The following is a 12,068-nucleotide window of genomic DNA, read 5'->3' as shown; positions in this document are numbered from 1 at the left end:
GTCCAGGCAAATCATCTGTACCATGCTGAGCTGGGTCAGAGGGCTTGCGGTATGTGGGTGCCCAGTGGGTACACTGTCCTAGGGACTCGTTAGCCTTATGCTGAGCTGTTTGGGAGAATTCCTTGTTGGCTGGGTGTCCAGGGGAATTGCTTGCCTTGTACTGATCTAGGTCAAAGGGCTTGCCATCAGCCAGGTATCCAGGGGATTAGTTTGCTCTGTGCTAAACTGGGTCGGTGGGTTCCTGGTGGGCCCAGTGTCTGGGGTACTCCATTGCCCCATGCTAAGGTGGTTCAGAGAATTCCACATTGGCTGGGGGTCTGGGAAACTTTATTGCCTTGTGCTGATGAAGGTCAGTTGGCTCCTAGTGGCAGGGCTTCCGGTTGGCCCAGCTGGAAGAGTCGATTGCTCTGTAGTCTTGATTGAGAGAGCTCCCAACTAGAGGGTTCCTGGTCAGCCTAGAATCCTGGAGACTTGTTGGCTCCATGCTGAGTTGGGTTAGAGAAGTCCTCAGAAGCCATCTTTCTGGGAGAGTCTCTTATCCTGCACTGTGGTCTGGTGTGCTTGCACTTGGTCATGTATCTAGAGGACTAGTTTGTGCTGACCCTTGACAGAAGACTCCATGTCAGTAGATGTCCAGGGTACCCTCAGGACACGCCCCCAGCTTCCTCATGCTGAGCCAGGTTATGACCCCAGAGCACTGGAGAGGCTCTGCCTGGCTGGGTAAGGGTCTGTTGTACTCTGATTCTCACAACCCCCTACCTTCTGCCAAATGGGCCAGAGTAACTGGGTGTTCTGGCCAGCCCTGCAGTGGGGCCTGGGTCCAGGTGGGGCCCAGTGCTGGTATAAGGACTCACGCCAGCCCAGAGGGGCAGAAGGGTAGAAGCAAACATGAAGGTGGAGTGCAGAGCGTGGGTGAGAGGCTGGGATGGGATCAGTGGGGGGTGGAGAACCCTGAAGCATACCCGAATAGGAGGAGCTGTGACCCAGGAGCCTTCTCTCCAGTGCAGCCTTGGGTCAGTGCTGGGCCTTTCCAACAATCAGGGTTCATCCCAACACCTCCTGAGGGCACCACTGTGCCCCAGCCAATCACCAGGGGGCTCTCAGCTTGGTCTTGCTCATGCAGCCAATCACCAGGCAGCTCAACTGGCCAATCACAGATGGCTCTCGCCGTGGCCCACCTGCTGTCATCACCTGGCCTCCATGTTTTTAAAGGAAAATATGTTAACTTGCTTGGAGAAGAAACATTACTGTTTTTGGAATCTATCTATAAAGTTCATGGTGTGGCAACAACAGTCAACCAGTACAAAGTAAAAAATGTCAGCAATCACAATAACACCAGTATTAATCAATACATGAGGTATTGGACCCCATGAAGGGTCACACTTCAGTAGTAAAGCTAAAGTGGCACCAGCCCAAATGCTACTCTACACTCATCCTAACCAAGTTTAAAAATAAATCTCAAAAGTGGTACCTTTTAACACAATAAAAGGAATAAGTCTGGAAAAGATGAAGCTGAGTCACAAGTAATTTAACCGCTTGCCAAAACAAAATGCACTCCTAAAAGGGTGATAACAAAATGCAGTCTTTCAAAAAGTTAACACTCTTAATGTCCAGCATCCCAATAAAACATTACTAAATATCCACAGAAGCACGAAAATGGGACTTGTAACCAGGAGAAAAATCAATCATAGAAAAAAAAATCCAAACTAACAGATGAGAATGCCAAAAGAGCAATTACAATCATGCCGAGGAATTTAAAGGAAGACATAAAGCATAATGAGGAGAAAGGGAAACTATAATGGAAGACCAAATGGAACTTCAAGAGCTGAAAAATATGATATTGTAAATGAAAATATATACCAAATAGGCTTTAAAAAAATTGCATAATATACAAAAACAAAATGAGTGTACTTAAAAGATACAGCTATAAAAGCTATCCAAACTGAAGCACAGAGAGACAAGGAGACTAAAAATAAATGAACAGAAAAATAAATAAATAAATAAATAAATGAACAAAGCTTCAGTGACTTGTGGGACAATATTGGAAGGAGGGTGAAGCAGAAGAGATAATGGCATTAAAATTTCCAAACTGGAAAAACCGATAAACCCACAGGTCCAGGACATTCCATGAATCCCAAGCAGAAAAACACACATATAAAATATCATACATGGCATACCATAATCAAGGTGTGGAAACCAGTGACAAAGAGAAACTCTTCAAAGCAGTCAGAGAACAAAAAGACATATTATGAACAGGGGGAATATGATAAGGGGGACTGCCAAAGTTTCTTGCATTTGAAGAAAATGCAAACCAAAAAATGTCAAATGACATTTTTAAAGTTCTGAAAGAAAAAAAAAAACTGTAAACTTAGCATTCTGTATCCAGCAAAAATAAAGGCAAAAAAAGACATTTTCAGACATACAAAAACAGAATTTGCCGTGAGTGGACTTACACCACAAGAAACGCTTCAGGTCAAAGCAACAAAGACTGTAGAAATGGGAAATGGGAAAGAATAAGTATAATATTATAATTTAAAAATAAAATATACAAGGAATATTTTTTTCTTATTGAAAACTTTCCTCTAAAAAATAATGGACTTTTGGGGCCCCTGAGTGCCTCAGTCTGTTGAGCGTCCACTCTTCATTTTGGCTCAGGTCATGATCTCACAGTTCATGAGTTCCAGCCCCTGTCCAGCTCTGTGCTGACAGCAAGGAGCCTACTTGAGATTCTCTCTTTTCTTCTCTTTCTGCCCCTCCCTGGTTCATGTGCTCTTTCTCTCTCTCTCTCAAACTAAATAAATAAACTTCAAAAAAATAATTGACTTTTAAAGGAAATATAAAAGCAATATACTCTCTCGTTTGTAACATGTCTGAATTAGAATGTATGACAACAATTACACAAAGGTCAGGAAGGGATAAATGGAAATACATTGTTGTAAGGTTTGTACAGCGAAGTTATATATGTGAAATAAAATAACATTTGGCAGCAGACAGGGATAAATTAAAGACGTATGTTGTAAATCCTAGAGCAACCACTAGAGCAGCCCCCAACCCCTGAAGAAAAAAAGGAAAAATAGCCAATGAGCCATTAGTGGAGATAAAAGAGGGAATACAAAAAATAAATTCAATGAATCAAAAATACACAGAAAAAGAAGTAAAAAAGAAAAAGAGAACAGATGTGACAAATACAAAAACAGCAAGATAGTAGACTTAGTGATAATTATATTCAATGTAAATGGTCTAAATGCCCCTCAAAAAAAAGGGGGTGGGATAAAAAGTATAACGCCCCTCTCCCAAACCAGAAGAGAAACACAATTTATTTCTATGTGATTCATTTCCCAAATGGATTCATGCCCCCTGATTAAAGCCAAAATGGGATTTGTGCAGTCAGTCAGGCTTCGCTGACAGGTTACCAGGGCAACCTGTAGCTCTGGGAGCTACGGTTCCTTCCACTGACTGTGACTCTGGATAGAAAGAGCAGTCAGCTATTTGTCTGAGGATCGGGTTTGCGTGACCACTAGCAGCTCATGGGGAGGAAAATGCTTTCCAAACAGCTGCCTCCTGCCCAGCGCAGGGGTGGGAACCAGGGGTTCTGGACTTGGGCTATCAGATTTTTAAAAAATTTTTTTAAAGTTTTATTTTTTGAGAGAGTGAGAGAGTGAGCCAGCAGGGAAGGGGCAGAGGGAGCGAGGAAGGGAGAGAATAGCCAGCGGGCTCCACGCTGGGTGCAAGCCTGATGCAGGGCTCGATCTCACGGCTGTGAGATCATGATCTGAGCCAAAATCATGAGTCGGTCACTTAACCAACTGAGCCAGGTGACCCTCGAGCTATCAGGTTCTAATACTAGCTCTAGCACTCACTGTCTGTGTGAGTTGACACGCAACATCTTTGAGCCTTAATTTTCTCATCTCTAAAATATGAATACCAATTTTGTCATCTTGTTGGGAAGATTCACTGTGTTTCTGAGACTGAAGTGCCTTATAAGTGTGGTGGTCATACACAATAAATTAAAAATTAAAAAGAAAGTATAGCAGGCACTAACCAATATTAACATGCATTGTGTCAGCCGGTGCTCAGGGTAACTCAGCATAGCCACTGTTTATCCAGCTTTTACTACATGCTGTGCACTGAACTAAGAGTTTTTATTTAATACCATCAGGGACCCATAACAAGCCTTCAAAGTGTTTGCCCTTATTTTAGAAATCATGTCTCAGAGAGGTTAAGTGACCTGGCCATGGTCATACAGCTAGTGGAAGTGTTAGGACTTCTTAGACCAGGACTAGTTTGGATCTTTCATGAGTTCATTTATTTACCCAACACACACATTTATTGAGTACCTACTACTCGTAACTGCCACACAACACTGCAATCGTCAGTGCTATCTGATTGTCTTTCAGCAAAAACTCAAAGCTGATAATGCAGGCTCTTGCATTATAAAGAGAGTAAGTTCACGATATTATTGATTTACACTTCATTCTTTTCCTAAAATGTCACAGACGTGAGTTGCTCTTCCCAGTAAACAGGAAGAGATGAAGCCTTGCATTTCTCCTCAGCAGAAAGCTGCCTCCTTCGGTAGAAAGTCGGAAAAGTACCCAGAGGCTGGGAATCTTCTCTCACGTTAGCAAGCCACTGATTAATTACCTTCATCTACCTGTTATGCCCCAGGCACATACTATGCTTTGTTTTTTTTCACACAGATTACCTCATTTAATTCTCGCAGCTACTCTAGGAGGTGCTGTTATCGTCATCTGCTTTATAAATGAGGAACCTGAGGCACATAAGATTTCCCTCTGAGGGGCCAAGTTCAATAACTCACTGTGCTCACAAAGCTCCTAGAAGAGCTGGGATTTGAATCCAGGCAAGTCTGCTAGGGCCTCAGTGCTTGCTTCATGTTATTTCTCTCTGTCTTTGCTGAGGAGAGTTGAATTTCCTCAGTTAAATGTTCAGAGGACACAATTCTACGTCGTGTCAACGATTCTAGGCCCTGACCGGCTCACAGTCTAAGGAATGTCTCCTCTAAAAGACTCTGAATTGCCTTGGGCAGAGAAATAACTTAGATGTATACACAGCAGGAGCTCAGTAAATGTCCAAGGAAGGAAAGAAGAAATACAAGAGAAAAGGAGGGAGGTAGAGGAAAGGAAAAAGAATCGGAACAGAGTCTATGAAAGGGGGTCTCACCTTCTGCAGCTTCCTCCTCTCGGCCTCCACCGAAGAGCGAACCGATTTGATTTCTATGGCGTGCTTCTTTACCAAGTCTTCCAGGCGTTTCACTAGCTGGTCTTTGAGATGTTTCTTCTCCTCTTCTGTCTGATGTTTGATTTTACGAAGGTCTTCTTCATATTGCTTCTTCATATATTCCGTCTCAATACTTGCCTCTTTCTTGGTCTATAAAAAAGAAAAAGGGCCTTGTAAACCTGCCAGCATGGGGTGAGGAGCAGGGAATTACCATTTCTCTTGGGTACAACATTTACACACTGATTTTACAGCATGTAGCACAAGGTGCCATAAAGTTCATGAGACTATATATCTGATATTCGTAAGAGACTACTTTATCCACCTGAATCAGCAAAGGGCCCTTTGGAATATTGTACCTATGGTCACAGGAGGAGATACTCTAGCCCACTATAGCAGTGTCTAAAGAATGCTTTGTTTGTTTTGACTGGGAACAGACAGTGGGAATCCCATGCAAGTTTCCCAGGAGCTGTCGATAGAAGTTCTGCTATATTCTTAGTCTCCTAATTTCAAATGCAAGAAGTTAGCTGGAACTTCACACCCATGCATTGACCCCTGAAACCATGGGACCTGCTTCTTCCAAGTGGCTCTGTCATAGTTACGAGATTGGCCTCTGCCTGAAGCTCATTCCAGCAAAGCCTCCTGTGACTTCTCCATTCCCAGGGCTGGGTGAGACACTACCTGTGTCTCTGGGCCTCCTTTGGTACATGGACACTCCTTGGGAAAGTTCGGGTCCTGCTGAGGATGGAGACTGCGGCCTTCCAGGTCATTCGCCTTCCCTAGGACTTCATTCTCTGCAACTAGCTCTGTCTTCATTTCATCTGCAAGCATAAGTTTCAACATCATTTGAAATGCCCTTGGCCTTGGCCTCATGTCCAAGGTCTTTTGCAGTCGGGTACCCATTCTGCTGTTTGACTATTCTACCCACCACTCTCGGATGGACTCCCCTGCTCTGTGGCCTTCTGACCCCTCAAGCATAGTCAAGGTGGTGATTGTTGTCTTTGCTCAAGCAGCATCCCGAATGCTAGCTTCTTAAACAAGTCATTGTCAAAGCTTTTTGATTGTACTTTCCATAGGTTAAAAAAAAAAATTGAACATATTCCTGGACAGATATACATTCAAAATATTTAAATGTAAAAGATAAAACAAAAAACAAATATAACTAGAAATGCTCACCGTTTTCTTCCCATATTCTCAGAGGTATCCAAGCCCTACTTTTGAAAACATTGCACTAAAGCCTCCACACACTTGCGGCTCCAGTTCGAACCTCCTCCTCTACACCCTTCCAGCCCATGGTGACCTCTTTTCAGGATGCTTCACTTCCCTACAGCCTGGGCCACCTCATGATACCAAAGCATGCTCTGGGCTGTAGAGTCACTGTCCCATAAGCTCCCTGGGGCAAGAGCCTATGTTTTGTGCCTTTTTTATATCTCCTAGTATCAAGTTGATCACACTGTAGGTATTCAAGAACTTTCTGATGAGGGACTCTACTGGAAGGCCTCCTGGAGTCAGATATTCTGAGACACACACACCAGTTATCCCATTAGCCAGTGGCCTTGAGCGAGCCATTTACCCTTCCAGCCTCATCTCTTTGTCTGGACCATGGGAGATACTGACAACACCCACTCACAGAACAACTGGGAAGACCCAGTAACGTTGCTGTGTGAAATGATGGGAAAAGAAAGAAGTGTTGCCCAAGCGTGGGGGAAAAGCCAATGCTGAGGAGTTCAGGCATGTGGTGGGCCTGGTGACGAAGTATTTGGGGGGGCAAGGTGTCCCTTTGTGTCATGCCTTTTAGCTATTTGCACTGTGGTGGCTCCAGATGGCAGCTCACCTTTGTCCTGCATGGATTGAGCTGGCCCACCAGGGGTCAGATCAAACAGCCCTGCCCCTGGCTCTGCTCCCTCAACAGTCTCAAGGCTGCAAAACTGTTGCAGGGCACCTGGGTGACCCAGTTGGTTAAGCATCCAACTCTTGATTTCAGCTCAGTTCATGAGATTGAGCCCTGCTGTCAGCACAGAGCTTGCTTGGGATTCTCTCTCCCTCTCTCTGCCCCTCTCCCACTCCCCCACTCTCACGCATGCACGTGCTCTCTCTCATAATAAATAAATGTTTAAAAAAGCTGTTGCAGAACATCTGACCGGTTTTTGGTGTTACATGACGTTCCTGCAGCATCAGTCTGTCTTTGGCAATGGCCAGCTTCTCCCCAAGTTTTTTTGCAGTACTTTTCAACTCAGAGTTCTCCTGCCGAGCCTCCTTGAGCTGCACATCTAGGTCCTAAACAGACAGAAAGGGTCTCATTTCTCTAGGAACAGTTCTCTGTGGAGACATCCAATATACACAGAACCAGCGTCACATCTGAAAGGTGGGTCAGTGCACAGCATAAGCTCTGCATCCCTGCAATTCGGTGGCTCATGTTCATCAAATCCCTACTCATCCAGATTGGCTGTGTGACTTTGGGCACATATTTAACCTTTCTGTGGTGAGGATTAAATGAAATAAAGTGTCTGGGACAGAAAAAGTGCTCAGGGATTATTAGGAATATTAGCTGCTGCAAGTTTTAGAGACAGGGTGTTGTGAGCGTGTGGGGTTTGTCAATGATCTGCCTTGTCAATGTTCTGGCTGTCCAGGAAAGCCAAGTCCCAAGGAGTTTAGGACAGGCAAGTTGTTATGGAATGAAGAGGGCTATAGAATGCAGCTGACCAGCGAGGTTAGTCTTTAAGCCTCCCAATTTCTTTTCTTCTGCAAACTGTAAGTGTCTAAGCTCTCTGAGGTCAGGGACCCAGCTCACCATGTGTCTCCTGGCCATAGCCCTGGGCCTGGCACATAGTAGGCATTCCGTAAATATTTGCTGACAGAATGTACTTGAACTCAAGGGAAATAAGAGGAGTCACTTTGGTAGAAGTCAAGGGCTTTGCACAAAGAGTTTAAAGCTCAGTAGATGTTAAAAACAGTTTTAACACACAGTAAGTGTTAAAATTAGGGACCACGAATATGATCTCATTTGCAAGCCATCCGAGACCCTGCTTTACCTGAGTCCTCTCCTTCAGCTTCTGGGCATACTTCTTCAGGTCACTTATCTTGCGGCCCCTGTGCTCCAGATCCCCTTCTAGCTTCCTGACCTGAGCCTGCAGGGCCGACTCCTGGACCTGGAAGTTCTTGCGGAGGTCCGTCTCCTTCTCCTGCCACTGCCACAGGGCCTCACTCACGGACTGCTGCATGGCCTGCCGGATGGCCTCGGTGTCCCGCTCATAGGTGGCCTGCAGCTCCTCAGCCTTCCTGGCGTAGTCCTTGCTCAGCTGCTGGTTTTCCGCTCGCAGCCTCTCCACCTCCAGGAGGACGTCCCGCATCTCGTGGCCGTGGCCTGGCTCTCCCTTGGGCTCCGGGCCCTCCTGGGAAAGCTGGCCCCACTGGGGCGTCTCATGGCTCGCCAGGTGCCGGAGCCTCTTCTCATAGTCGGCCTTGAGCTCCAGCATCTCCTTGGAGAGGGTGAGGACCCGCTCGGCATGCTCTGCCTCCACCCTCAGCTCCCTCTCTTTGGTCTCCAGCCTGCACGTGGCCGACTGAGCCAGCGCCTCCTGGGTCAACCTCTTCTGCAGCTCCAAGGCGTTCTCCAGGGCCCGAATGCGCTGGAGCAGGGCCTCCTCCTCTGCGTGGCCCTGTTCCCGCAGGAGCCTGGCCTCGGTCTCTGCCACGGCCTTCTGGAGCTCCTCCCGGTGGGCTTCCCGCAGAGCCTCCACGCTGGCCTCCGCTTCATCCTGGCGGGTGTTGAGGGCGTAAATCACCTGCAGGAAAATCCACAGAGCCCAGTTAGTGAGAGGAGTGTGGATATGTGAGGGACGACGTGGCCAGAGATGCTTCTCCCCTATGGTAGTGACTTAAGCTGATCCCCACCAGCGGCACCTGAGAAGAGGATTTGTGTGGAAATGATTTAGTAGAAACTAGTAGAAATGATTTAGTAGAAACCCCTCCTGGGATGGGTGCCTGGGCGGCTCAGTTGGTTGAGCCTCTGACTCTTGGTTTCGGCTCAGGTCACAGTCCACGGTTGGTGACTTTGAGCCCCCTGTTGGGGATCCCCGCTTGCGATACTATCTTTCCCTCTCTCTGTGCCCCTCCCCTGCTCTCTCTCTCTCTCTCTCTTTCTCTCTCAAAAAATAAACTTTAGGGACGCCTGGGTGGCTCAGTTGGTTAAGTGTCCAACTTTGGCTCAGGTCACGATTTCACGGTTCATGGGTTTGAGCCCTGCATCAGGCTCTGTGCTGGCAGCCCAGAGCCTGGAGCCTGCTTTGGATTCTGTGTCTCCCTCTCTCTGCCCCTCCCCTGCTCATCCTCTGTATCTCTCTCTCTCAAAAATAAACATTAAAAAAAACTTTTTAATAAATAAACTTTAAAAAGGAGATTTAAAAAAATTGTCCCCAGGAGAGACTAGTAAGGAAGCAGGGAGGTGAGACAGGAAAGTGGTGGAAGCAAAGTGAAGTGAGGGAGTGATTAATGCATAAAGGCCACATATCTGTGGCAGAGATCCATAGGGGAGCTCTGGAATGCCATAGGAATCCAGCAAAAGGTTTAAAGCTCAGATTTGTTAAAAACAGAAAACACTTTGGGGCACAAAAACAAACAACCCCCCCGAAAAAAACCAGAACATCAGAAAATAGAATTCAGCAGTATATAAAAAGGATTACACACCATGACCAAATGGGATTTATCCCAGGAATGCAAAGTTGATTTAACATCTAAAAATCAGTTAATGGAATGCACCATATGAATAGAATAAAAGACAAAAAGGACATGATTGTCTCAATAGACACAGGACAAGCATTTGGTAAAATACAACACCCCTTCATAATACCAACAACACTCAACAACCTAGAAATAGAAGGGAGCCTCCTCAATCTGGTAGAGGCAACAGCTTGCGCCGTATCCATGGTGAAACACTGAGTGTTTCTCCATAACTTCAGGAACAAAACAGGGGCACTTTGTTATTGCAGAGAAGAGAAGGAAGGAAGGTGGGAGCATGGTAGGGCCCAGGAACTGGCCTGAGCAACAGGTAGATGTTTACTAAAAGGGAAAAGCTACAGGTAGGACAGGCATAGGGAAGAAAATCAAGAAATCTGTATTGAACAAATTAAAAAAAAATTTTTTGATGTTTTATTTATTTTTAAGACAGAGAGAGACAGAGCATGAGTGGGGATGGGGCAGAGAGAGAGGGAGACACAGAATGGGAAGCAGGCTCCAGGCTCCAAGCTGTCAGCACAGAGCCCAACGCAGGGCTCGAACTCACGAACCGTGAGATCATGACCTGAGCCGAAGTTGGATGCTTGACCAACTGAGCCACCCAGGAGCCTTGTCACACAGTTTCACACTTATAGACCCTTGACCTTTGTAGGTTGCTGTTTTTCCCTTGTTCATAAGTCTTGTCTATTGAATTGGACTAGAATTTCATTATCAATTTCCCACTACTTAGTTAAGACTTCATTAATGGCTTTCAAACCCTATTCCTTATATCCCCAAGTTCCTCTGTGAGACTGAAGGCCGTTGAAGGGATCAAGGTGGAGGCAAAGCAGGTGGAGACCCTCCTGAACCAGAGAAGAACTGCTTTCACACTGGGGGGTTACCAGACATGGAGTTTATAAATAATCCAAAAGGTTTCCATTGCTTTAAAACAGTAAAAACCACAGGGGCTTAGATGATTATGAGAATAAATCATTCAGAAACATGATATGAGAGAAAGTTTGGGGTAATTGTGTGTGTATGTGTGTATATGTAATTATGAAATAGTTATTGAAGAAGGCCAAATGGCACCACTAGAGCTGACGCCTGTGATACGTTTAATAACAGTTTACCTTAAGACTGCAGAACTTGAGGGGTGCCTGGGTGGTTCAATCAGTTAAGCTTCTGACTTCAGATCAGGTCACAATCTCGCAGTTCCTGAGTTCAAGCCCCATGTTGGGCTCTGTGCTGACAGCTCAGAGCCTGGAGCCTGCTTCAGATTCTGTGTCTCACTCTCTCTCTGCCTCTCCCCTGCTCATGTTCTATCTATCTGTCTCTCTCTCTCTCTCAAAAATTAATTAATTAATTAATTAATTTTTAAAAAAAAGAAACCACATATCCAGGATGCTGCCTAAAATCTCATTTTTTTTAAGTTTATGTATTTATTTTGAAATAGACAGAAAGAACACAAATAGGGGAGGCACAGAGAGAAAAGGAGAGAGAGAAAGAATCCCAAGCAGGTTCTGAACTGTCAGCACAGAGACTGACATGGGGCTCAAACTCATGAAACGTGAGATCACAAATTTGAGCCGAAATCAACAGACACTTTATCGACTGAGCCACCCAGGCACTCCTAAAATCTTCTTTTTCACCGTCTACATGTGACATACCTATTGGTTGGCTGTCTGTCTCCCTTCCTAAAATGTAGGCTCTGTGACAGAGGAGACTGGTCTTCTTTGTTTACTATTAATGATCCCTAGTGCCTGACTCAAGGTGAACACTCTAAAAATATTTCTTAAGTGGATGAGTGAATGAAGAAGGAATCAGAGCTCTATCTTGAACCATGTTGTTTTAAAGGTGTGAGATGATTGGGGCGCCTGGGTGGCGCAGTCGGTTAAGCGTCCGACTTCAGCCAGGTCACGATCTCGCGGTCCGTGAGTTCGAGCCCCGCGTCGGGCTCTGGGCTGATGGCTCAGAGCCTGGAGCCTGTTTCCGATTCTGTGTCTCCCTCTCTCTCTGCCCCTCCCCCGTTCATGCTCTGTCTCTCTCTGTCCCAAAAATAAGTAAACGTTGAAAAAAAAAATTAAAAAAAAAAAAAGGTGTGAGATGAGCTTGACATCTTGTGA

General features: G+C 45.5%; 1 protein-coding gene across 2 annotated transcripts in view; it reads right to left on the bottom strand.

Moving 5' to 3' along the window:
• The window catches only part of FAM184B (family with sequence similarity 184 member B), a 153,704-nt gene that overhangs the window by 68,484 nt on the left and 73,152 nt on the right, over positions 1 to 12,068 (bottom strand). For both annotated transcript variants that reach the window (XM_027042550.2, XM_015082032.3), the window contains exons 2-5: positions 8,265 to 9,017; positions 7,374 to 7,509; positions 5,914 to 6,053; positions 5,179 to 5,385 (exon numbers count right to left, since the gene is read on the bottom strand). In XM_027042550.2, the coding sequence (XP_026898351.1) occupies positions 5,179 to 5,385; positions 5,914 to 6,053; positions 7,374 to 7,509; positions 8,265 to 9,017 (1,236 nt within the window). The remainder of the gene's footprint in view (positions 1 to 5,178; positions 5,386 to 5,913; positions 6,054 to 7,373; positions 7,510 to 8,264; positions 9,018 to 12,068) is intronic.

Source organism: Acinonyx jubatus, chromosome B1, assembly GCF_027475565.1.
Source record: "Acinonyx jubatus isolate Ajub_Pintada_27869175 chromosome B1, VMU_Ajub_asm_v1.0, whole genome shotgun sequence".
Lineage (NCBI taxonomy): Eukaryota > Metazoa > Chordata > Mammalia > Carnivora > Felidae > Acinonyx > Acinonyx jubatus.
This window is presented reverse-complemented; position numbering and strand designations above follow the sequence as displayed.